Source organism: Lepidochelys kempii, chromosome 2 (assembly GCF_965140265.1).
Source record: "Lepidochelys kempii isolate rLepKem1 chromosome 2, rLepKem1.hap2, whole genome shotgun sequence".
Classification (NCBI taxonomy): Eukaryota; Metazoa; Chordata; order Testudines; family Cheloniidae; genus Lepidochelys; species Lepidochelys kempii.
In genome coordinates, this window is record NC_133257.1 from 243,002,824 (window position 1) to 243,029,689 (window position 26,866).

Below are 26,866 nucleotides of genomic sequence, written 5' to 3' on the forward strand. Positions count from 1 at the left end.
AAGCGGCATGGACAAGTGCAACACCTCTCGAACAGCAGCAGTTATGGAACAAGTTAGTTACAGTTTCTTAAGCTCTTCTTGGCCATGAAGTCTAAAAAACACTTGATGCCATGGTGTGGACAGTACTGTTTCATCGAGTACATCCCCGCTGCAATAGAAGACCTGTGGCATGACTGCAGCTGGCTCAGGTCGGCTGAGTCGTGCTTGCCAGGCTCAGGCTGTGGGGCTAACATTACTGTGCAGATGTTTGGGCTCTGCTGGGGCTGGGAAATTGACAAGAAAGCCTAGCTCCCCAGCCGGACTGCTGCCCAGGCTCCTTGCATGGAGTCTGGCTGCGCCGAGGCTCCCAGCTCCGAGCCAGGTTCCTCCCCCTGGGCTCTTGGTTCACCACCGGTAGCACAGCAGCCAGTTGGACTCTGGGTGTGGGTCTCCCCACTGGAGGCGGGAAGCCCCGGATGGCTTAACAGGGAGGCGAGAAGCCCGGGGGGAGCTGTGTGGAGTTAAGAGCCTTGGCTCTCAGCCCCCTACACTGCCCCTCTTCAGTAAGTGGAACCACTTCTAGTAAGGACACGCACCACCGACAGAAGGAGAGTAGTGTGGACACTTTCTAGGTTGACTTAAGGTTGTAGTGTAGATATAATGTCTGTGTTCAATATTTCCAGCTTCTTTGTTACTTTGGTTGAGAGGGTTCATTATTACCTTAATGTGCAGGGTGTTGACCCAGCAAACTATCAAGGGTTGGGAATTACCTATGGATGAGTTGTATTATTTTATTTAGTCTTATGATCCTGCTGTTGTCATACTTACCCCTTTAGCAGGGTGTGTCTAAGTGTGTGTGATTTTCAGGCTTTGGTAATTTTTTTGTTTTGTTTTTGTTTTTTTTAAAAAAGCTCAGGCAGCAGTAAAAGGAGAATTGCAAAATTACCTATTCTTTGCCTTTTAGGAAGATGGAAGATAAAGAAAAAGGCCAGGCAGCATTGAGAATGAAAGCTAAAGGAGATTCTCTCATTAGCTTATTTGGCACATACAACATCTGGATCTTGGAAACAAGAATCAATTTCAAGTCAATATTTATTCTCCTTTGCCAGTCTCTAGCATGAAAATATATTTTTAAAGGGCGTCTTGATACTGAAAACTAACTTTAAAAATAATAATAGACCTTTGTTGTTCATAACTGTTGCTAAATGCATTGTGCATGATAGTAACAATATTTGTGACAGAATCAAAAGCACTTCATTCTTCCAACTCTTGCACTGATGATACAATATAACTCCTGAATTCTTCTTAGTATATTTGTGAATCTTCTCATTCAAACAACACTGAAGGGAAATTAACAATTATTGTTAGGAAATGCCCTCCGAAGGGTGGTCTTTCCAAATTAGGTTTGAGGCTTGTTGGTGGGGAAACACAGAGGCCGCTTGCATTGCTACTGCTCATGCTATCTCTGTTTTGTTGGAATTTCACCCTCCCTGGGTTCATTTGTTTAAGCACTTTTCACCAGCACTAATGCTCACTTAAAACTTGGCTTGTTTAGCCTTACCAAAAGAAGGGTGAGAGGAGATATGATTGCTCTCTATAAATATATCAGAGGGATAAATACCATGGAGGGAGAAGAATTCTTTAAGCTCAGTACCAATGTAGACACAAGAACAAATGGATATAAACTGGCCATCAGGAAGTTTAGACGTGAAATTAGACAAAGGTTTCTAACCATCAGAGGAGTGAAGTTCTGGAATAGTCTTCCAAGGGAAGCAGTGGGGGCAAAAGACATATCTGGCTTCAAGACTAAGCTTGATAAGTTTATGGAAGGGATGATATGATGGGATAGATCTTCAACTATTAGCGGTAGATATGCCCAGTGGCCTGTGATGGGTTGTCAGATGGGGTGGGATCTGAGTTACTACAGAGAATTCTTTCCTGGGTGTCTGGCTGGTGAGTCTTGCCCACATGCTCAGGGTCTAGCTGATCCCATATTTGGGGTTGGGAAGAAATTTTCCTCCAAGGCAGATTGGCAGAGGCCCTCGGGGTTTTTCGCCTTCCTCTGCAGCGTGGGGCACATTGTTGGAGGATTCTCTGCACCTCAAAGTCTTTAAAATACGATTTGAGGACTTCAGTAGCTCAGACATAGGTTAGGGGTTTGTTACAGGAGTGGGTGGGTGAGATTCTGTGGCCTGCGTTGTGCAGGAGGTCAGGCTAGACGATCATAATGGTCCCTTCTGACCTTAAAGTCTATGATACTCAGCTGTTGTGAAGTAGGAGGTCACATGCCTCGTAGCTGCAGTAGGCTGAGTATACTGCACGCACCAGCAGCTCCTTGTATCTCTCTCTTCTACCCCATGAGATCCCTGTGTATCACCCTCACATGCCGGCTCTGTTTCAGGGATGACTCCCTGCAACTGTCTCCTATTCCCTCCCAGGGCTTCTGTGTGCTGCCCATACCAGTGTTCCCCAGCGCTCGATGTGCTCTCCATTTCCTCCCCAGCCCCATGCTAGGAGCTCTGTGTGTTCTGGTACCCCATTCTGTTCTCTCCTCCTGCACGCTATGCCAGGAGCTGTGTGGGCACCCACATTGCCTCTCGTGTTCCCCCCATTGTGATGTGTCTGGGAGAGAAGTCATTCAGGGTGTCAACATGTTAAGCTCTAGTGGGAGGATGAGCAGGGGTATTGGTATGCTGGAAAGTATTAATGGATGCAATCAACCCGTTGTTCTGTAGTTGATTGCAAAGGTGCTTGTAACTGTGGCTGTGCTAAACAGATGTCAGGGGCTCCATGTGTCCCTCACAGTATTGCCAACTTCCAGAGATGAAAAATCATGAGTCGGACCCCCTAATATTGTAAGATTTTTTTTTTTTTTAAAAAGATTGGATTGTGTTTTTTAGGTCAGTCTCTTGATTTATTTTATTTTATTTTTTTTAACTCCCCCTGCCCATCCCCAGGGTGTGTGCATGTGACAGTTACTGTTGCCCACTCTCCCACATGTGCTGGGTAAGGTGATTTTTGGCTCCAGCTGCCAGAGCTCTCCCCACTTCACATTTACCTGTCTCCTGTCCAGCAATTAATTCTGTCCAGTGTCCCAGCCCCCATCGACCCCCACTGCCTTCAGTTCACCCTCTCATCACTCACCCCATCTGCTCAGAACCCACCATCAACACAGCCCTGCCTCACCCTCCTCACTTCAGCCCACCTGCAGCAACCAGGACATAGTTCAGCTCTCCCAGCCTCACCTCTGCTCCTTTCAGAGTACTTCACCCTCCCCAGGCCTGGGGGGCGAGGGGTGGGCTACAGTGGGGTCCTCTCTCCCACATCTAGGCTGGAAGGGTAGTGGCCTACAGCAGGAGCCCTGAAGTGCGGGGCTGACAATGGGAGCCCCTCCTTGTGGGGCTGAAAAAAATTCCTGAGATTTGATAACTCTCTTGTGAGATCATGAGTAAAGCGTAATTCTACTTAGGAATGGTGTCTCTCACAATAAATTTGTGAGAGTTGGTATGTCTGTCCTCATTTTCCCCTCTTTGTTTTTCTGCTTCCCTATCTCTAAATCCACACGGTTCTCTTCGTTGGTGCCTTGAGCATTCCCTGAAATTCTGGAATTGATCAGATGTGGCATTCGAAAACTACTGTGTTACAGATAATCAGACAAAGGCAGAAATGACTTCAAGCTGGGAGTAGGGCTTTCGTAGACTAAATTGATTTATACCACCTGAGGATCTGTCTTGTTACTTCACCATTTCTATTAACAGTTTAAAATATGTCTCCTAATTAGCATGGAGTGCTTTGTGCAGAATAAACTCAGGTTACAACGAAAGAAATTTCTTCAATAGGTTGCTAAAGGAAATGTGGTGTTTTAAAACAATAGGCTAGCCAGACAATACACTTTCCAGCATGTTTTCTCAATTCCTTTCCCTTAAGTCATGACTTTCGCCTTTCATGTGCTTTTACTCTGAAAAGGCTTAGGGTTTGTCTACGCTGGCACTTTGTCGGCAAAACTTTTGTCATTTGGGATGTTAAAAAAACACCTCAGAACAACCAAAGTTTTACTGATGAAAAGCGCCGGTGTGAACAGCGCTCTCCTGCCGACGAAGCTGCTGCTGCTTGTGGGGGTGGAAGCTTTTCGTCGGCGGGAGAGCTCTCTCCTGCCAACAAACAGCAGCTACACTGTGCGCCTTTTCGCAGCAGGGGTGTAGCAGCACAGCTGTGAAGTTAAAAGCCTCATAGTGTAGCCAGAGCCTTAGTTTGTTTTATAATTGAATATACTGCTGCTTTTCTCACAGATCATACCCCAAGTTTTTTCCCCAATGGGCAGGCAAATGCAATGAAGTGCAAACATCATGTCAAAATAGGAAATTCCATAAATTGGTTTGTTTTCTAAGGTGCCACAAGTACTCCTGTTCTTTTTGCGGATACAGACTAACACGGCTGCTACTCTGAAACCGAGTTTCACTAGTTATCTAGGACTCTTAGTTGTTGACTTCACTTCAGAGAGCTAGAGATAAAGCCTAGAGTAAAATCCTTGTTTTATAAGAAAAGAAGTGATCTCCGTGTTATGGACTAGAAGACATCACTATTTAGAAAGCACCACATCTTTATATACAGAACACTAGGAACTCTGGGATTTGATTGGTGACTGTCAAGGCATATGGATTCCTAATGTGAACCCATAAATTAAATAGAGCTGCAGCCACAGAGATTTATTTTTTTTGTTGCTTTTCTCTCCCTGCCTCCACGAGCTGTGCAGTCCTGTCTTCCAACTGCTCTGTAAAAAGAAGAGAAGACAAACAAGAATGGGATAAAGAAAAAGAGCCTCTCAGGAGTCAATGAGCAACATAACCACGTGTCCCACTGCTGCTGGGTCCTTAATCAATTGTGCATTTGAAAGCTGGGCACAGTCACCAGTCTGGGCAGAAGGTCATTTGGACATCTCATGAGCTCTCTATCAAAGCGTGAAGGACGACAGGTAGAGAGACGCAAGTGGAACGTGAATGCAGAACCATAGGCTTTCTTAGGGTCGCTTGTAATGATAAACTCAAGCCCAGAACAGCATCTTCACTGTTGAATTTCATATTAAGTAGATTGAGCTTTCCTCTGTCGAGCCTACTGTAACTATATCTCATTACCACTTACAATGTCACTTAGTCACTTTCCTAATAAACTCAGGGTAGGGAAATTTTGGCTCTTTTTTTTATAGTTTTCCATAGTGACAAAATCATCCTTCAGAGTTGCAAGTTTTGTTTCTTTCCCTAGAAAGTATACCGAGAACACATCTCAAATCTGGATTTTCCACTGCATAGAGTACTCATGTTTTTGTATTAACATACTAATGAGATTGGACTTTGACTTCTAGAAAAAGCAAAACTCCTGTTTATCCTCTCCTATCAAGGAAGGGGAAAAAAACAATGGTTTTTTTAAATAAATGCTGGGAATGCTATATTAGGGAAGACCCTTACAGAAGTGAAGGGAAACAAAGCATTAAAATGGGGTTTCCTTTTGACACTGTAGCAAGAGTATGAATAACAGAAAATGGGGAAATTTTGTGGTGGTAAATTTGTAAATAAACAAATGGTAATCAAATACAAAAGCACACAGGCATTAGCATTTGAATGGGAAACTCTTGGAAAGGTACTGGGGATGGCTTTAACAACAACAAAATGTTGGGCAAGATGTATACTGTGTTTTCTCACCAGTTACATACTTTTCTCTCCAGGTGCACTGTTTCTATACAAAGTCTCTATGTTAAATTCGTGCCGCCATCAGTCAAGTAAAGATTCAACTTGGTAGTTCAGGAAAACCCAATGAATATTGGGGTGGGGAGAGGAATAGAAGAGGCAGCTCCTTTCCCTTTCCAGTGAACAGAAGTCCAGGGAAGGGCAGAATAGTAAACACACATCATAATAACAGGAGGTTGCGGTATGGGAGGGAGGGAGGAAAAACGCACACAGATAATGCTCCCTTCCCTGCAGTCAAAGGGTCCTGGAGGAGGTAGGGAGCAAGGATTTCATGTTTATCAGGTTCTTATTAGCTTGACAATGATCCAGATGATGGAGGCTCCAAGTAGGCTCCAAGGATAGCACTCTGATAGGAACCACAGGGTTCTCATCCTTTCCAGCAGAGTGGTTGGAAGCAGTGGTGGTGGCTGGACTGGCCTGTTTACCAAGGTGTTGCCACGGGTCAAAGTAGTGGTTGGACTCTTCTTTAGATTTAGCTTCTGTTTCATAGGTGTGAATGCATTCCCTCCCTCCCCTTCTTAAATCCTAGTTTAGAAAAGGCCAGCGTGACCAGATGTGGCTTCTGCCCCATCCCAGAGTTAACTAAAGATTTTCTGGGATTAGCACACTTCATTTAGGTTAATCTGGGTTGTTCTGGGTATTTCTTGTGCTTGGAGTTCCATGAGGACTTTCTTTTCTTTTGTGGTAACTGTCATCCTGAAAGAGACCCTCATTTCACCAGGAGAAACTAGCTGTGTAACAATTTGCTAAGAGTTCAAACATTCACTTATAATTAAAGTGCTTATGTAAAGTACTACATCAACCACTTTGGAGACTGAACTTTGCTGTTCAGCCACAAAATGGGTGCAGCATAGGGAGGGTTTGTTGCTTGCTTTTCCGCAGACCATGTTGGTTTGCCCCAACCCTGACTTGAAAGGACCGTTTCTTGGGGTGATGTAGTTCAGCCTCCAGGAACATCCAGTCTTTCGCTTCTCTACTCAGACTGCCTACAGAGTGTGTGTCTATGTATGTTGTAGATACCTGCCCAGTAGGAACTGTCCTGAGACCAACAGTTGTTTCCCATGGAGTAGGCAATTGGGTAAATAGTGGAGGGGGATGAGGGATGTTTAAAAAGCACTTGTGTTAAAATGTGTGTTTAATTTTCTGTCTGACCTTGAGCTGAAACCCCATCTTCTTATAAGAAGAGATTTCCTTACCTCATGGCTGTCTGTGAAGGGAAAAAAGATGAATTCAGAACACAAAACTTCCATTAACAATTTAATCTCTGCTGTGCTATTGTGGGTGTTGAAGAAGAGGGTCGATACATTGAGAAGAAAATCAGACAGGAAAGCATGTCAATAAAGAGCCAAGTGAAAAAGCCCTTTCCAGAGAGTAGATGGTCTTACATATATTGGGTAGCTGGATAAGTGGAAAGGCTTTTATGAATTAAAAAATGCTTTTTGTTGGAGGCTGTGGATAGAGTTCACCAAGAGGCACTGTAAGAATCTGACTATTGACCTCAAGTACAAGCTTTTATATTCTATGCTACTTTACACAAGAAATAGGAGTGCTAAGCCCAAGGTCCTTGGGCAAATCCTGTTCTCTGGTTTACATTCTGCCTAATTTATATTTACCGTGTGTCTTCTTCTGTTGGATTAACTTCTGTTGGTGAGAGAGATGAGCTTTGGGGCTTACACAGAGCTCTTCTTCAAGTCAGCATGCACAATAGCTACAGATGGCACTGGTAAAAACAATTCATTCTGCATATATGAATCCTAACATCTTTTTACATATCATATTGGTACTGGGCGGACATGAGTGAGTATACTGTACTTTGTCTGTTCACTACCATTGGTTTTGGGGGGCTGGGGAACATAAGGAAAAATAGGGGGGCAGGGAAAAAAAGGGGTTGCAGTTGGAAGAGGAAGCATATCTGCCTTATGACAACTAAGTGCTGCTAACTAATCTCACATATTTCTGAGCTTTCATAGTTGTGTGGCCACATAGAGATAAGAACGTACCGTAGCCCTCTAAATCTAGTTTTGTTTTATTTCAGTGGCATGAAAGCAAAACCGTGAGAATGAAAATAGTATTGTAACAGTTTGATTTATCTTGCAAATTGATACTAAGTTTTTAATTTAGGAATAAAGTCTTCCTTAATCAAAATAAAGGGTCTTAATATGTATGTAACACATAAGAACTAATCTCAACTAATTTATTAACAGCACACTTAAAAATCCAGACTTATTGCAAATAGCTTTTGAATATATTCACCAATTTTAACTGCATCTCCGTCAAGCGTTTTCAGAAGGACACAATCAACCTAAAATCTAGTTAATTTCAAAAAGTGAAATAAGTCTTTTTAGGTACTGCACATGCCTCACCCACCTTGTTTCTAATATTCTGGGACCAACACAGTGAATGCAGTGTTGTTGCAGCTAACTTATAAATGCAGTGTGTGTTAATTCCCCCTCACCTCTTCAAATACCTGAGTGGCATGGCCTTACCTCTGAGACTAGCAACATTACATTGTTCAACTATTTGAGTAGGTGGCATTTTGATCATGAGTTTGTCCACTGGTTATTTGGGTCACATGGAGTCGAGAGTACTGTTTGCAGCTATCATAACCATTCAGTCTCTTAGTAGACAAGATTTTTGGAAGGAAGCTTAATTTCTGTTTTCTGGGCTCTTTTTGTCTGCCACAAATGTGATCTGTAGAGGATGAAAACTTGACTGCTGGATGTGCATGTGTGTGAACCAGTGAGAGAATGTAATGTGAGTGCGGACGATTAAAAATTAGGGAAGTTAAATAATTTAGTGAAATTGGTCACTTAATGCATAAGCCTAGAATCTAGTTTAGCCTGCTACCTATCCCCTTCCAGCACCACTGCTATAGAGTATTAAACCAAAGAAAGAAGTAGCAGGTTGCTTGTGGGTTTGGAGAAACCTTCTGGTGCAAAGGGGATATTTATTATCCTACCAAAATAATTTACTAAGCCAATATTGCTGGGATGAGAAACAGGAACTTGATCATTAATGCAATTTCCTTATGGGTATCGAAAGTATAAGTAACTTGGCTGTTTCTTTGTGCCCTCTGAGGCAATAAAATGATCCAGAGGATTCAAATTTATAATTTCATTGCCTTTTCCATAGAATACATTAGTTTTATAATGTTTTTATTAAACGTTACTCTCAGGCTAAGATATATATGTAGATTTGGTATTTTTAAGTGTTAAATTTATATGAAAGACTTTCATTGTATTTGCATTGATCAACAACATTATTAGGATAATTGTTTTTTCTTGTGACACACAATGGCTAGCCTTTTCAGCCTTTTGCTGGGTTCTGTAAAACACAGTCTGTTCTCAGCACTCTTTCAGCTGGATTCTAACTTTGGGATTGTTAGGAAATGAACAAACAAAGCTTCAGGATTAACACTTGTCTCTCTATGGGAGCACCAACCTCCTGTTAGGAGTGCTTGTGTGTGTTTTGTGAATCGGTATTTTTGCTTGTGTTGGAAAAGGCTAATCCCTGTTTAACCCAGACCCTTAAGAGATTATTTTCCTTTACTGGATTAATTATTTACAGACTTTTAAACACTTTACATTCTGGCAAATCCTGAAGTCTGATGCTAATTCCAGATAAATAGATGATATGCACTCTTTTATGTGAACACCATAATCCCTTTTAAGGCAACCTGCTTTTTTAATCCACAGGTACCCCTCAGTGTCTCTCTACATTTGCTCTTAATGTGCAGAGAAGCTGATTCTAATAGATAAATGCTCATATAATTAGAACCATAGCAGAATGAAGCCTGATGACTTATTTTACTGTCTGCCGCAATATGTATGTGGTGGACAGAATTTCTAGTGGCACCTTAGAGACGAACAAATTTATTTGAGCATAAGCTTTCGTGAGCTACAGCTCACTTCATGGAATGCATCTGATGAAGTGAGCTGTAGCTCACGAAAGCTTATGCTCAAATAAATGTGTTAGTCTCTAAGGTGCCACAAGTACTCCTTTTCTTTTTGCGAATACAGACTAACACGGCTGCTACTCTGAAACCAGAATTTAAAATGATGTGCCAGTATCTTAATTTCAGTGGAACTAATATTTAGAACTGTGATTTTAAACTGCACATAAGTAATGTCCTTGGTAAAGTTGTGATGTTAGGAAATTGCATACGCATGCTGCGCACTGGAAATGTCTGAAAGATTTCAAAGTGACGATGTGTCATACCTGTAAAGTAGCTAACCCATTTCTGCAGCAGTGTTGATCCTTTGCATAAAATTTGCAGTAAGCAGCTTCCTTTTCTTTTATAAATAGTGGGAGTGTGGGCACAGTGGGAGTATATATTCACATACTCATCCCCAGAGTCTCTGAGAGAGCAGAGAGAATGAACATGGAGATTCTTTCTCCAGCTCATAGTTGATGTGATAGGGAAAAGACACTTGCTCTGCTTCTGTCTGTACTGTAACTGTTCAGTCTCTAGAGAATTTCAGTCTCAGGGACTGTCAAGCCACAGGGCTGGCCTGATAATCCTGTGGGACCTTCAGCAAAATGGAAGAAGTGATGTTTACACCTTTGCAAAATAGTGGTGACACAGCAGTCTATCTGATGTGATGCACATGGGCAAAAGGGGAGCAACCACACTGGATAGTCCCATCTCCAATATTGTCTTTTGTATTTTGCAGTCAGAGAATGCCCCATTACATAAGCGTTGTCAGTCACTGTTTTACTGTAGTAGACTCAGTACTCCTTTTCGTTCTCTGCCATTTGGGCATGCTGAGTTATTGCCTCATTTCTTTTGGAAACTAGTTGGGGATGGGCCCAGAACAGAGACACTGTAGAATACTTTTCACACGATGCTCTCTGCTATTCTGCCATGACCTGAGGCGCCCTTCCCTTCAGACTGAATGTGCTGTTTTTACATCATTCCCAGCCCATTCTGGGACTGACTGGAAGCAAGAGACAAAGAGCAGGAATATGGCGTTGCTACCCCAGCCTTCTCTTAGTCTTGCCTTTTGCCTTTCTCCTACTGTTTTGCATACTTCTGAAGGCTTTTAACTTTTTTTCCTAACTTACGTAAGGTGAGTTCTTTCTTTTTGCCACATCTACTCCCTAAATGCCTTTTCTGGATTAAGAGTTTTTCTGTCTGTGATTGACCAGAAATGATGATGATGATCTTGAGGGAATAGCTTTTCTGCTTTGGTCCAGAATGAGATGTCAATCTGGGAGTGGGGTTGGACAAGCATTGATTTGGTGGTGTTGAAGTGATTTCTGTCTGAAACCTCCTTTAGCATCTCCCATGGCTTAACCTTCATCAGAGAAGATTGAGATGTGCTCTGATGTTTACAAAAACAAACCCTAAAGTTGTTGCTCCATTCTGAAAGGTGAATGGAACCAATAAATGAGAGATGTTACCAGACAAGCTGTATCCGAGTGGAGAATGGACTCCTTCATGCAGCTGCACATTGTCAGGCTTAAGGTGAATATCTTAATTTATGACTGATAGGTGTATTCTCAGATGTCAGAGAGGAGTTCAAATGTCTGGCATGAGGAAAACAGTGGATTCCACCTGATGACAGTTTACAGGTTTTTGTGATAACCTGGTTATTGAAAAGTAATGTACCATTCTTCTTTTTTTCTCAAGCCAGGTTTATATTTTGGGGAGGCTTTAAGGAAACAAAAACAAAAGAACAAAACAAAAACCCTAGTTGAGGATTCCAAAAAGCCAAAGTCTGGTACATTGAATATGCAGTACCATACATGGCTTTCTCAAGGGCTTACTCACCTACGTTTGCGTTCTATGAGTTAGGGTTAAGGACTTCTGTTCCGAGCTAAACAAAATTTACCCTCAGTCAGAACTTAAGGAAGAATCTGTTGCTTTTTTCAATTTTGTAAGATATGGAGCGATCTCTGTGTGAATAATGTGTGAAGTTAGCATCTACTTCACATCAGAATTTGTTTAATTCAGGGCAAGCCTGAGGCACATGCAGAAGGGTGATCTAATTAATCTTTCAGTTTTGACAGCTATAAAGTTTTACACAGATTGGTTAATCATGGACACTTTATGGTGTATTGCAGCACTGAGGAAAAAACTCATTTGAGAACTGGTTAGTGAAAGGCAGTTCATGGCATAAATTGTATTCTAGTTTATTATTCAGGCCTGACATTGAGGGGCAATGTATGAACTACATAAAAATCCTGCCACTTCCAGGCTTGCTGTGCAACATAAGCATGTGCAACATTGTAAGAAAACAGTTCATGTCGTGATTTCTGACAAGGCAGGCATGTATATAGTCTTCGTGCGACTGTTTGTGAACCTGGGAAGTATTCATTTGAGAAACCCATGAGGAGGTTACAACAAAAGAGGAAGATTCTGATGGATTTTCCTCTTATAGAAAACAGTGGTTGTGCAGTGAAGTGGGGAGTGGTATAATGTTTCTTGATTTAATAAAGGAACTGTAGGAAGTTATTCCTACTGGTCTGTTTCTATATTGGACTTGTCCAACAAGAGATTTCCATAGGAGGATTTGTTGTATTCTGAGCTGATAGTGTGGATTAATGAGAACTATTGTGTATTGTCCCTTCTCACTACTTTGAGAACTAAATGTATTTGTCCTATACAAGGAGCTAATACTAATAACAGATTTTCACCCCTCTATTTAGTTTACTCATTGGGTTTGTAAAATTAATATTCAATATTAAAATTAATAATATCCACTAAACCCATTAGGTTTGTAATGTTTTGAGTATGTAACATTTTTGTCTTCCTAGCCATCTATAAAGGCCTGACCAAGTCTATTGGAGTCAGTGAAAAGATTTGCATTGACTTCAGTGAGCTTTGGATCAGGATCTGATGGTGAAACTTCTAGTTTGTGACTACAACTTACAAATTATTTCCCCTCTCCCTCTCATTGTTGTGTAGAGTCCTGTAGTTTTTACAAAACTGAGTTTAAGTAATTGGATTTGAGAAATCACTTAATAAGGGATGGTATATAATTCATTTAAAAAAGTAAATAAGGATCTGACTTCATTAAAAAGGAATACTTTAAATTTGGTATCTGTTCCCAAGAGGCCACTGGAATTACATGATGCAGCACATTTAAAACTCTGTCTCTTCTGTCTTTGCTGCAAGAGGTGCTGGATTTATAGATGTCTGTGAATGTATGTATCTGCAAAAATATTTTGATCAATTTAACTTTGTGGGTGCGCAAAGAAATGATGATCCCTTTTTCCATCTCCTATATAAGACAGTAATTCTTTACTTATCAACTTCTTTCTAAGATGCTTTACTAAATACCTTCTCATCGTCTTGAGGGAGCATGTCCATGGTTTTAACTTTTTTTGCTTTTATCTTCAATGTTGTATTTATGACAGGTTTAGTATTTTAATACCACAATTATAATGGTGTATATTTTAACTCCGTAGTCAGGCCTCTTTTGCTCTGAGCATTTAGGACTTGCCTGACTGATCAAGCATGCTTAAGATGACTCCTTAGTTTGAAACAAACTGCAGAAATTCCTTTATCTCTTAGGGATTGATTGATTGAATGTTGATGAAAACCCTGAGGCCTTTTTCATATGCAAGTGTCTTCTCTTGTCCTAGGGTGGAGGTCAGCGCTGGCCTGTATCATACACTTGGAAGACTGTAAATATAATGCCCTTTTAAATGGGAACATACAATGTAAACAGTAGGATATTTGACCAAAGAAGCTGTTTTTTCTCAGAGACATTTAGAACTCTTCTGCTTCAGCATGTTTGTGGCCAATGTGTGACTTTTCTTGCCTGTAAACAGTCCACTCCTTCAGTGACAGGTTTCAGAGTAGCAGCCGGGTTAGTCTGTGTTCGCAAAAAGAAAAGGAGTACTTGTGGCACCTTAGAGACTAACCAGTTTATTTGAGCATAAGCTTTCGTGAGCTACAGCTCACTTCATCAGATGCAACCGATGAAGTGAGCTGTAGCTCACGAAAGCTTATGCTCAGATAAATTGGTTAGTCTCTAAGGTGCCACAAGTACTCCTTTTTCTTTTCACTCCTTCAGTGTTTGCTCTCCCTGTTGGCATTTACTTTCCTCTCAGACTGGAATCAAGCCAGGGGGTGATTGGCTCTTTGGAAGTATTTTAGTTATAGTTTTTTTAAAAATTTGCCCTTCCTTCTCATTTATAGGAAATTCCAGGACTTACATGGTGGAGAAAGAGTGAGGGAAGTATAACATTTTTACTCTTCTCTCCCCCCCTCCTTCTTTTTTTGCCTAAGAGGTTATGGGATTGAATTTCTGCTTTTCTGCTCTGCAGATGGAATCTTTCTCCTCTCCACCACCAACTTTTGCCTAGTTCTTTAGTAAGTTCAGTTTCACCAACAGAAGAAGAGTGCTTTCCTCTGTCTAATAATTTTTAGTCTCTAAGGTGTCACAAGTACTCCTTTTCTTCAGGAGATAATGTTCTGCAGTGAGTGTAGGGAATCTGCAGGCAATTAGGCCACCCTAAACAGAGGTAGCAGGGATGAATGTGTGGGGTTGTGGGGAAGTTTGCTGTGTATGGGGAAGGAAAATCTAGAGAGGATGTTTGAATGACATTGAGCTGATGTAATGGCAGCTGGATGATGGCCAGCATTCCTAGACTTTGTTGTGGGAAAGCAAGTAGTAATGACATGACTGAAGGCACTAGTCACGGAGGCAGTATTGGGGTGAAAAGAGGGGGAAGGAGAAGGAGGATGTTGAAGGTTGGGAGAAGACTGCGTTGAAATATAAAGAGAGAACTAAGAGAAAAATGAGATGTTCTGCATTAACTCTTGCTTGTATTCTAGCTTCTCCTGAGTCCCCTTTGCTAATATTTGCAGGTGGTATGTAATTCAACGGGAAGGATACTCAGGATTCTTAAATATTACTTATGTCAGAAAGATCGTGTGGTCAGGATAATCCAAACCAGTAGGCCTGGGGCTAGAGATTTTAGTCTGCTATTCTGGAATGGCAGCTGTGTGAACAGTACCACCCACCCTGCTCTCTGGCTAACAGGAAGACCTGGATGGGTGGCTATCTTGCCTCAATGACTTCAGCAACAACAGTAGCGCCAGCCAGGTTTAGGCAGTGAGATGCAGCTGAATGTTAGGTACATCAGAGGAGCAGCATGTGGGGGGTGAATGAATAGGTGGTTTGGGGATAGGAAGACACCAGAGTTGTGTGTGTGGGTCATTGGGAGAAGGGGGGGAAGAGAGGAGGAAGAGGATTGTAGGTGCTAATCAAGGAGGGCAGTCTCTGAAGAGAGAGGGGTTAAACTTGGAAGGGGGTGCTGCAACCCTTTGATCGTTTCTGAGCAATTCTACATTATGATTAAAGGTGAAGAATGGGAGGTAGTGCACAACTGAGGGCCAGAATAACACTGGGCTATTCTGGTCCTACTTGTGGTGGATATGGGTGCAAAGTGGGGCAGGGGGAGGAGAAGATATGTCACTAAAGCACACAACTTTTTGAACTATCTGCAAAATAATCCCGGGCTGGTTATAAATTCAGGCTCTGACGTGGCAAAAAACTTGCATAACTGAAATAAATTAAGTAGCTAAGGGGCATGCCATATTTTGACCTACAATCCAGTTTAAACTATCTTGTTTTTTATTAATTAATTTAATTATTTGTGGAGAAAAGACTGACAATACTAAAGCTTTTGCTTGAAAGGCTTTCTATTATGTGTGCTCAGTCAGACCTTCTTGAAAGAAATTCATTAAGAATGTGTCTTTTAGGCTGTCAGATCTCCATTTACAAGGAGATGTTCAGAAGTTTTGTAGAATAAATATTTTTAATAACATTCATGGTCTTAATTTGGGTGTTATAGATCTTAGGGGTGGGCAAACTTTTTGGCCTGAGGGCCACATCTGGGTATGGAAATTGTATGGTGGACCATGTATGCTCACGGAATTAGGGTTGGGGTTCAGGAGGGGGTGAGAGCTCTGGCTGGGGCTGTGGGCTCTGGGGTGAGGCCAGAAATGAGGAGTTCAGGGTGTGGGAGAGCACTCCAGGCTGGGTGTGGGGGGTGGGTGAGGGCTCTGGCTAGGGGTGTAGGCTCTGGGGTGGGGCTGGGTATGAGGTGTTTGGGGTTGCAGGAGGGTGCTCTGGGCTGGGATCGAGGGAGGGAGGTCAGGGCTGGGACATGAGGTTGAAGCCATGGGAGTAGCTCAGGGGTGTAGGCTCCGAGCAGCATTTACCTCAAGCAGCTCCCAGAAGCAGCGGCATGTCCCCCCTCTGACTCGTGGTCAGAGGAGTGGCTAGGCAGCTCTGTGTGCTGCCCTGTCTGCAGGCATCACCCCTGCAGCTCCCATTGGCTGCAGTTCCTGGCCAATGGGAGCTGCAGGGCCGGTGCTTGGGGCAGGAGCCAGATGGGACACATGCTGCAGCTTCTGGGATCCACGCGGAGCCGCTGCCTGTGCACGCAAAGCAGCCCCCAGCCCTGCTCCCCGGCTGGAGCGGGTCAAGCCCCAGACCCTGCTCTCAAGCAGGAGCTTGAGGGACAGATTAAATCAGCTGGCGGGCCAGATGTGGCCCGTGGGCCATAGTTTGCCCACTTCTGATCTTGCTAGTTCTTGCATGTTGGAAGAAATAGAAATCAAAAAGTAAAGCAGGGAGCTTTGTTATCCATGTTTATTCCTCTTTCTCTTTCTAGCTAGAGCTGGGAGAGTGTCAGCCTTCCTTTGCCTTAGATGAGTTCTTTCATTAGATTTTGAGTCCATCTGTTAGGGATAGCTGGCCTATGGTGATGGGGAAGAAGAGTTTTCAGGGAAGAGAATGAAGTGAAGAGGCAAGCTTCTAATTTGTGTGGCTTTCTCCCAGTTTCCTTAGACTCTTTTAGCATATATTCCATTAGGTCCAGAAGGACAAGAGTGCTCCATGTCAATCACCCATTATCAGTATCTCTTACTACTTTGTTGTCAGGGCCAAGGGTGCAAAAATATAGGCCATTCCCCCCTTGCTAACGTCCCCAGTACAGTTTTGCTCAGACCATGGTGACACTTTCCCATCTCATCCATCAGGACAGACTGAGTGTCTTTCATCTTCCCTTTTACTCCTTGCTGTTTAATGTGAAATGTGTGGTAGACTTGACAGTTGCCTAATAGGTTACCCACATATTTAATCAAATGGCGGTGGGGGGGGGAGAATTCTTCTCCACAATATGTTGCATTCATGGGTAAGGCATGTCAGCTCCCAACAACCAAGCACTCCATTCTTCAGAGCCGGGGACAAAACTGAAACCTGTTTCACTCTTGTCTGTTAAATGAACTTCCCTTGCATAAATCTCTGTGAATGTGAGAGTCCCCTGCCCCCTCTTCCCTGCCCCATGGGTAAAATTAACAAAACTTGAACAATAAGATTTAAACATTTTATCTAAAATGGAATGAAAACTATTCAAAGATAGAAAAATCCTAATTAAGATAAACACTTGAGAGGATGTCAGGTTAGTCTTTGTTGCATGTTTTTAAATTTTATTAGTTTTGTTGAAGTCTTAATTTTTTTAAGCCTAGGTTTTGTTATTTACTCTTCATTCCTGCTGGTTTACCATATGCAGTTTAACTAAAGTGGCATTAATTATAAACCCAGCTAATTATAACCCTGAAGGCAATGAAACGATGACGGTTGTTTTAAGGAATTGAGACCAAATGAAGGCATGGTGTACTGTACAGAAACTAGCTTCACTGTGAGGTTTCCAACACTCTTTCCTACAGTATCCTTATTCAGAGAAGCACAATATTATTCTTTCCATACCCTGTACCAGGAACTGCCCAGTGTTGCCAATTAAATAAATTGAATTTAGTGATGTTGGGTGATGTTTTCTAGGGACTTGAGCTGAGACTGCCACGCTTACTTTATTTTAAACTTTGCAGTGGACTCTTAAAAGTGAACTATCTATCAACCCTCACAGCTCCCATATGGGTCAGTAACATTTAGCTTTTTGATTATTGAGCCAAGCTAATCCAGAGAAGCTAGTTCCAATTATTTTTCTTTTTCAGATGGCTGACCACTGTGCTTCTGTACTCATGATTGCTAAATGAGTCCTAACATGCTTTCTCAACACTTTGAAGTGTGAAGAAAAATCAGTGCTATTCTAACATTTACTTCTGTAAACTTAGAATTTTGGGTCAATGGCTCACAGCTACATAAAGGTAGGTGGGCAATTGATGCTCTTTGGTGACCACTACTTTTTTTTTTTTTTAATTAGCAATTATTATAGATGTTGAATGTTAAGTGTCCCTGTGCAGGAAAAGAGAAAAGAGACTGGTACTTTTTTGTGTCTAAAAATCTTTGATATGCTGTGTCAAGTTTCCTTCCCCACTCTGAACGCTAGGGTACAGATGTGGGGACCTGCATGAAAACCTCCTAAGTTTACTTTTACTAGCTTAGGTTAAAACTTCCCCAAGGTACAAACTATTTACCCTTTGCCTTTGGACTTTCGCTGCCACCACCAAAGTCTAACACCAGTATTATTATTATTAGGAAAGAGTTCGTTTGGAAACGTCTTTCCCCCCCAAAATCCTCCCAAATCTTACCCCCTTTTTTCTGGGGAAGGTTTGATAAAAATCCTCACCAATTTGCATAGGTGACCACAGACCCAAACCCTTGGATCTTAAGAAAAATGAAAAGAGCATTCAGTTTCTTAAAAAAAGAATTTTAATAGAAGAAAAAGTAAAAAAGAATCACCTCTGTAAAATCAGGATGGTAAATACCTTACAGGGTAATTAGATTCAAAACATAGAGAATCCCTCTAGGCAAAACCTTAAGTTACAAAAAGACACAAAAACAGGAATATCCATTCCGTTCAGCACAGCTTATTTTCTCAGTCATTTAAACAAACAGAATCTCACGCCTATATAGCTAGATTACTTACTAAATTCTAAGACTCCATTCCTGTTCTGTCCCCTGCAAAAGCATCACACAGACAGACCCAAACCCTTTGTTTCTGCCCCCCTCCAGCTTTGAAAGTATCTTGTCTCCTCATTGGTCACTGTGGTCAGGTGCCAGCGAGGTTATCCTAGCTTCTTAACCCTTTACAGGTGAAAGGGTTTTTCCTCCGGCCAGGAGGGATTTTAAAGGTGTTTACCCTTCCCTTTATATTTATAACGTGCTGTTAGACTGTGACTTAGCCACTTGAGATTTTAATTCTGTTTTCTTTCTAAATTCATTTTTTTCCTCTCAACGTCTTCAGGGGTGCCCTGGTCACTTTGTTATTTCAGCATGAGTTGTAGACAGCCAGCAGACTTTGATTTAGGAACCTAACTTTCTGTTTCCAAGTTTGAAAATGTGGCTCTGAATGTTTCTGGTTTAATGAGGTTAAACTGAAAGCATTAGGTATGGCTTAAGTTTAAATATTATAAAGGTTGTATTTTAAAATAATTTAATTTTTCTCTTTGGTAAGGCATATAACAGTTTTCCTATATTTTATCTGGACAGCCTGGAAAATGAATCTCATGGGTGGTTTTGTGGCCAGACAGTTTACTGTGCTTAGATGTGTCCATACGGGAGGAGTTAAGTATGCACAATTCTCTTGATTCTGAGATGGAAAGCTATGTCAGGAAAGCTTAGCACATTGTCCTGTTCCTGTTGAATGGGAGCAGGATCTAGCTTTTGGCTATAATATTGTGTTTTGTGTGTTATCTGTCCAGTAATGTCTTCTATAAATGGTTTGCTTGACCAAATACCTATATAGAATAAACGGAGTAGAAGTACAGTATCTGATAACTTTACAAGATAACCAAGTTTTCTTGTTGCAGTCAATTTAGTAATATATAATTGACTATAAAAGTCCCTTGATGCCCTCTCCAACCTGGGAATTTATCTCATGTCCACTTTATGTACTGATGGAGATTAATTTCCAAGAGGTATAAAACAAATATCAGGTGTGCAATTGAGAAAAATGACAAATTGTGCCTTCTGTGCATAGATCATCTTGCTGGACATAGGCATGCTGTCAAAGTGGGATGAAAGTTGTCCTAATCATGGCAATAAAATAATACCTCTGTTTGCCTTGGGTGATTATTATAAAAGTATCATCTTTGAAATATTGGTGGTATACCCAGAAATAAGACAATATGTGCTGCAAAAAAAAAGCTTCAGATACAAGTCTACAGTGTGTTGAATGACCCCCTTTGTGTTGCAACCATGTACACAACTAAGTATTTAAGTAATCAAAATAGAACCTACACTTACTCTTCCAGCTTCCTGTATTCCTCCTCCCCCCCATCAACAACAACAACAAAAAAGTGGCTGCTCTGATAACGTTTTAAAAGAAAGATACCCTAATCAACCTTATAAAAAGCGGTCATGTTCAAAATGAAAGACTCCAAGCTCATTGTCTTGGAGAGTTTGAAATTTGGAAGACAGATATGGGAAGAGGAAGGGGAAAGAGTTACCTTGGATGATGCTTTTTTATCTTGTTAATCTGTTCTTTGTATTCTCCTTAAATTACTCTTTTAGGGACTTGGAAGTGGAAAATATATGGGATAGTACAAGAAGTATCAAATGAAAACAGTATTGAAAGGTATTCAGTTAAGCGTATTCCATTGTACATAACCTGAATTTGTGCAGATGTTCCGAATTCTAAGGATTTGTGCACATATTGTAGGTGTGGGCTAAATAAAGTTATATATGAGATCATTTAGATAAGGAGAGAGAATAATTATTTCAGGTTTACATGTGTCCTGTTTTACTTCTTATGGAATAAGGCTAAATATAAAATCTTTGTAAGTCTAAGTAGAATACATTTCTTTGTATTGTATTATTGGTATTTTATTCCTCATTAACATGGGAACATTCTAAATGTATTCCTAAGCATAATTCCATTCCCAAGTGCAATCCTTGATTTTATATTCTTGTTCTCTGATGCAAGATTTTGAGCCTGTGTCTGCACTATTGAAGTTGTGTGGGAGTTTTGCCATTTATCTCAGTTGGAGCAGGACTGGCCTCCACAGCATTATTCTGTTCTATAAAGGGAGGTGGATTGATGTTAATTTACCATGAAGAAGAAGATGCTGCAGAATTTATTACCCTCACAGCACTCGTCTTCTGCTGTTGCAGCCATGTGCCTCTAACAGCTTCATGTTGATTTTGAGAGCTGCTCAAAATGTACTGTTGTGTGGCGGAACCAGTCATAACATCTGTAATTTTGGATCAAATGGTTTGTGTTCCTTTACTAGCACTGTGGGGAATGCCCTGTTTTTGCAATATGGCATTTTTCAGTTTGATCTTGTAATAAACACAATGGTTATGAACCATTATTCCAAAGCTTGATAGTTTAATCTTTTTGTAAATTGCTGTCTCAGGAAATAGCTTTGCCCTGTTTGGCATCCCAGAATACATGAATGACAACTACATAGAAAGAAATGTGCTGAAGACATTATGCAGTTTTTCTATCTTTGGTTCACCTTTTTTTAAAATTAAAGGCCTGGATAATTCCCTTCACTCTGTGCTCCCATCATAGACTTTATGGGAGCAGACCATCCCCAAGATAGGTAGTCTTTCAGACTACTGTTCTGCAGTGGGTTAGGCTGTCTTCACGGTGCTCTTTTGTCACACGTTCTGCACGCGTGGCAGCCTCTCAAGTTTGAAACCCTACCTCCCCAGTGAGATAATGTATCGGGGGATCCTCTTGGAGTCTTGGAAATCCCCTTCCTCAGATCCCTCTCCCGTTGTGTAAAGGGGGCGCTGATCTGCGTTGAAGTACTTCAGTGTCCTCATTTGTTGGGTTCCATTATTTAGCTGGCAAGGACATGGCTTTAGAAGGGAATGACGAATGTTATTTATAAATCCCCAGAATAAATAATCAGTACAAGGTGAACAGTTTTGGCATTTTATATTTGTAATATTTTAAGTGAGATTTTCACACTTGTGAAAGGATTTGGTTTAACCACTCTGGAAGACAAAGTTAAAATATTAAAAGAACAGGTACAGCACAGTCATTGGCACTGCTAGCTTTCCTCATTGTCCTTGCAGTCCTAGATCTGGAGAGACCACCTCTAGCTCTGGGAAAGATAGTTGGGTTCTATTGTCCGTTTCGTGTTGTGGATGGTGGTGGTTCTGCTATGAGCATTTGTCTACCATAAAATGACTGATGCAGTGAACAGTGCTGACACCTCCAACTCATTTCACCTTCACTAGGCCAATTATCAGCCATTAGAGGCAAGCAACTCCTGAACGTTACCAACATGGTTCAGGTGTAGATAAGGGACCTAGAGGCCAAAGGCTTTGTCTGTACTTGTGGATGTTGTCAGCTTCACTCCAGCAGAAGAGATAACATTGCTAACAGCCCAACTTATATGCTAGGGTGACTTGCCAAAAATGAAACCAGGATGCTTTGTAGGAGTGCATAAAGCCATCTCTCTGTCTTTCACGTCTGTTTCTTTTTCTCATCAGATGGGGCTTTGAAATAGATAGGGATCCTGATAAGTGCACCTTACGTAGCTGATTGTATATTTCAATTCCCTGTCTGTTCTAAAGGGGTGAGCGCACACACAGGGGATAGAGTACGTCATACATGTGTGCAATTATGAAGAAATCCAGCTTTTCAGATGTTTCTTCGGCAGGTTGCCCAGCAGGGAAGTTGGTACTTTAGCAATGTTGCTACCTTGTTTTGGAGAGCTGATATATTTTTTAACATCCAGATGGTGAAAAGTAGAATATAATTCAATGCAGAAAGCTCTTAAAGCAACAGTATGGTTGCAGTAAGAGAGAAAAGTCAGGAAAGGCAAAAGTGAAGGCTCCTGCAACAGGGTTAATTTGACCATGTTTGTGCAGCGGCATCATTTTGTATTCCTGTTTTTTCTTTTTAAATGTTTTTAGTTTTAAATGATATGTCCTTTTGTTTTTTAGAATAAACTTGTGCAGTATGAATAAGTTAAAGCCTCTGTGTGACCCTCTTGCTTATCCTGGTGTTATATTCTGCAACCTTAATGGAGTTTTTGGATGGAGATATATATAATTTATTTTTTTTAAAGGGGAAAGAAATAGACTGTACTTAATAATGATTCTAGCATTCAGTTTTTTCACCTATGCTTTGGAGTTCATGTCAATAAGGTGACTGGGGTGCGGGAGAGAAGTGCCTTCCACTTCTGATGTTATTGCTGTCATCTGGCTGTAAACACAGTTACTGCAAGGCTGGGTCGCAGATCAAGGCAGCAATGTGTGGGTTTACCCTGTGGTACATCAGCCCTGTCTTTCCAGTGGCAATAGAAATTTGTAGACATAAAATTTAAACAAAACTTAGAACTTTCCCCTCTTCAACACAGTCACCCTCTCCTCTCCTCCCTTCCCTCTCCATTTAGTGAAGGCAAGGCAGAGTTTTATTTTTCTTTTGTAAAATTTTGCGGTGTACTTAATGATACATTTGCAATATCTCTAATACAGGGATGCCTAACCTGTGACCTAGGGGCCACTTGTGGCTAGTGACAGCAGCTGTTCTAAGGAGATGTGCATTTGATTACAAATGTAAAATGCATTCTCGGAACTGTATTCTGTGATTTTTAAACAGAAGAATTTGAATCACCCCATTGCTACAGGGAAGAGGAAGAGATACTATCTATCACTGCTTCCCTTGCAGCCCTAGACATAATTTTTGGCCTGAGCTGGGGGGGAGGAGGTATTGTTTCATGGTCTCTGTGTGTATATAATGTCTTCTGCAGTTTCCACGGTATGCATCCGATGAAGTGAGCTGTAGCTCACAAAAGCTTATGCTCAAATAAATTGGTTAGTCTCTAAGGTGCCACAAGTACTCCTTTTCTTTTTGCGACTACAGACTAACACGGCTGTTACTCTGAAACCTGCACTGCCACTGGCAACCTGCTGCGTTGTGGAAGGAAGGGAGGAAGTGTGTTCTTCCGGGCTGTGAAAGGAAGCCCCAGGGAAACTGGCTCAGCTGGCTGTGCCTGAGCCTGGGGAAATAGTAGAAGTTTTGATTGTGGCCCCTTGAACTTCTTGAAATATGTTAGGCCCTAGACTGCAAAGTTCAGGCTCTAATGCTAATTGTCCCTGCAAAAGCCTGAAGGGCAGCTGCTGCTCATTTGGGGCTAAGGCAGAAAGATTGTGCTGTGATGTCTGAAAGGGGACAGGGCTTTATAATCTTCTGCTAAAATCGTAGCTCAGGCTTAGAAACAACCGTAAAAATCATGTTTTAATGTGTGCTTAAACAAATTTATCCCAAACCTAGCAAAACTTAGTTTTTAACTTAAACAGGCTTTGGTATGGCTGTGTCTTTCTTTATATGTTAAGTGTGTCTTTATTGCAACCGTTGTTTGGAATTCTGTGTTGCAAATTTGTTTTTTTTTTTTTTTTTGGTATTAACTGTATTTTTTTCTGTCACTGCACAAACCCTTATTTCAGAGGCTTAGCTATATTAACAGGTGGCTGAGCTTTCTCTTAATCCTTTCTTTCAGATGAAATCTATCCAGATAAGTCAAAGTAACCTTTCTAAGAAATTAGAAGTGATTGCCAGGATAAAGAAAGGCAGTCTTAGGAGGTACAACAGAGTTGCAGTTGATAGGAAGAATTAGGCAGCCAACCAAAACTACTTGAAATAATTCACAAATTATGCAATACTTTGAAGTGGTTTGTTGAATTAAAAAAAACCCCCAAACAACCCCTCCCCCGCAACCTTACACAATGTTAGGAATTGTCTTGAAGATTCTTTTGGGTAGTTAGGAAATTAACTTCTGTATATTACTACAGAATTACAATAGGAGATGATTTCAAAGACCTGGAACCTGCTCTCGCTATTAATGTGTTTTTGCTCTTACAGTGATTCTTCCTGAGAAAAGCAAACAGACATTTGTGTTTGTGTATTATATTTAATCTAACTTTCCCTTATTCCATATTCCCTTATTCCCTAAATCAGTCCTCAATTCCATAACATACAAACACATGTCCTCACCAAAGCAGCATTATCATCAGAAACACATTATATTCCTGATTCATTGTTTTTCTAGTAAACTGTGTAACCAGTTTGGGTGTAATATGAGTTTTATGTTGCTTCTTTACTTGTTGGTGATGGTGGTGAATCTGCCACCCTGACACATTCTCCTTCTCCATGAGCATTCCCATTTGTATTAATAAGACAGTTTGTTTAGTGAGGTATTTCTGCCACTTCATTGTATTAAGAAGTTGGTCATAAGACATTTTCCCCTATATTTCTCTCCAATAACTCTCCTGTGGCTACACTGAATTTCCCCTTTATTATTATTGTCGCTTATTGATTTCTGGAATGTATTTTTCTCCCCTCAAACCATTACAGAATTAAAAGCTGCATACCTGTGAGGATCTCTTCATCAGTCACTATCGGAATGAGCCATTGTTCAGGTGGAAGTTACCAGCCACTATAACAGCACCAGTACCACTATGCAATAGTTTAGGGATGCAGTTGAAGCCTGATTGAACTTTTAAAGATGCAGAATAAAATTACCTAGTTGGAATTTAACCAGAGCACTAGGCCAGATCTCCCTCTTGTGTTAATTTTTCAATTGCAGTAGCCCTATCACATCCATCATTGACTACTGGGTGGGATGGGAAACAGAAGCTTCATTTTGAAGACTGTGTATCTGTCAGGGGCAAGTCCATTTAGTGCTGCTGTTGTGAAGAGATGGCTTTGTAAACAGCGTATTACTTCCTTACCTCCCATGTTACTTCTCCGACGAAGTCAGTTTCCATTAATCACCTTTGTGCCACTTCAGGCCTGGGTCACTTAGGCCACTTACACAGTATTCGTGCACTAAACAGTATACTGCACTTACACAGTATTCGTGTGCCCGCTTACGCACCTGATGTTTGCATACATCCTTGAAAGGGAAGTTGCACGAAGAGCCAGAACATAGATGAATTGCTTTGCCCTATCAGAGCTTCCACATAGAATGTCATATATTTCCTGGACTTCCAGGAGCTAACAGTGTTTATAGTCGGAGGGTAGGGAGGGGAGTAGAGACTGCAGCCAGACATATGCCTTTCTGTCAGACTGTGGGCTAATTGACACTACACTGGCTTAGCCAAAACAGCTATACTGTTATAGCTATATCGGCAGAGCCTCCTAGTGTAGTCAGTGTCCGCTGAGAGAAGAATTTTTTTCTCCCAGCATAGTAACACCATTTCCCTGAATGATACTAGCTGTGCCAACAGAAGCATTCTTCTGTCAGAATAGTTGCATCTACACGGGGAGTTTTGCTGGCATGGCAGTGTCTGCTAAAGGGGTGTGTGTGTTTTAAACGCCCCTGCCTGACATAGCTCTATTGGCAACACTTTGTAGTGTAGACCTGGCTTGAGTATTGCTGCTGTGCACTATTAAATAGTTGTCAGGTTTTAACTCAGAGGCAGCTACATTGCAGCGTTGGGCAAAATAATTTAATCCTCTCTATCAATATATATTTAAAATCAGTCCTCATGTGAGTGGGTGCAACTCCAGTGCAGTCCCTACTTCTGTCTAGGGCTGAATGACTCCTGATTTGTACAGTCACTTAGCCACGTGGGATTCTTTGAGATGAGATGTGCTATAAAAATGTACAACTCCATCAACTTCATAAAAAGAGCATGCACTTTTGTGTGGGTTTAGTACTTCACTGATTGGGTTTTCATGTTCTGCATGGTTGAGAATAAGATGCAGCTGAGAATGAAATCATATGAATTCTTGTATATATGACAAACTGCAGCTCTACGGAATATACATTTCATTCATTTTCCTTTCTAAATAAGTATACAAAGCTTCATTGATATTCAAAACTGGATGCTGATGCCAGAGTGAGTTAACCATTTAATGTGCAGCCACAGCGTTCTGGCACTAGGCCGAATCTCCTTTTCTCATTGGATAGTTTATTGGTTTAAACAACATAAGAGTCAAAGGATGGTGACTTGACATTTTCTTGTTTTGTTCTGGAATGCTTTGCTGCTTAATTTCTCAAGAAGAATGGTTGAAAAGGCTGAGTCAAGATAAAATTGCACATAAAAAAAATCTCTACCTATGTTGTTAATGTGTATTTACATTATTAAAATTGAAACGTTATAAAAATCTAACTCTTTCCCTCCATTCTCTTACTTTGGCATTTCATATGTTTTGGGCAAGGAAGTTATACAGGTTAGTTTCATTTCTTTTTGTGCTTTGCTTCTAGTTATTTTCATTATCTGGCTTTTGTACAACACCTTGCAAAATACACT

General features: G+C 41.1%; 1 protein-coding gene across 4 annotated transcripts in view; it reads left to right on the forward strand.

Annotated features, from left to right (window-relative positions):
- CCNY (cyclin Y) overlaps positions 1-26,866 on the forward strand; it is a 227,813-nt gene that overhangs the window by 25,708 nt on the left and 175,239 nt on the right. Inside the window, exons 2-3 of one of the 4 annotated variants that reach the window (XM_073334457.1) lie at positions 17,698-17,850; positions 20,159-20,222. The exons of 2 other annotated variants lie outside the window; for them this stretch is intronic. In XM_073334457.1, coding sequence (XP_073190558.1) covers positions 20,204-20,222 — 19 coding nt within the window. In that variant the 5' untranslated portion in view covers positions 17,698-17,850; positions 20,159-20,203. The remainder of the gene's footprint in view (positions 1-17,697; positions 17,851-20,158; positions 20,223-26,866) is intronic. One more of the 4 variants, XM_073334459.1, reaches the window with a different exon arrangement.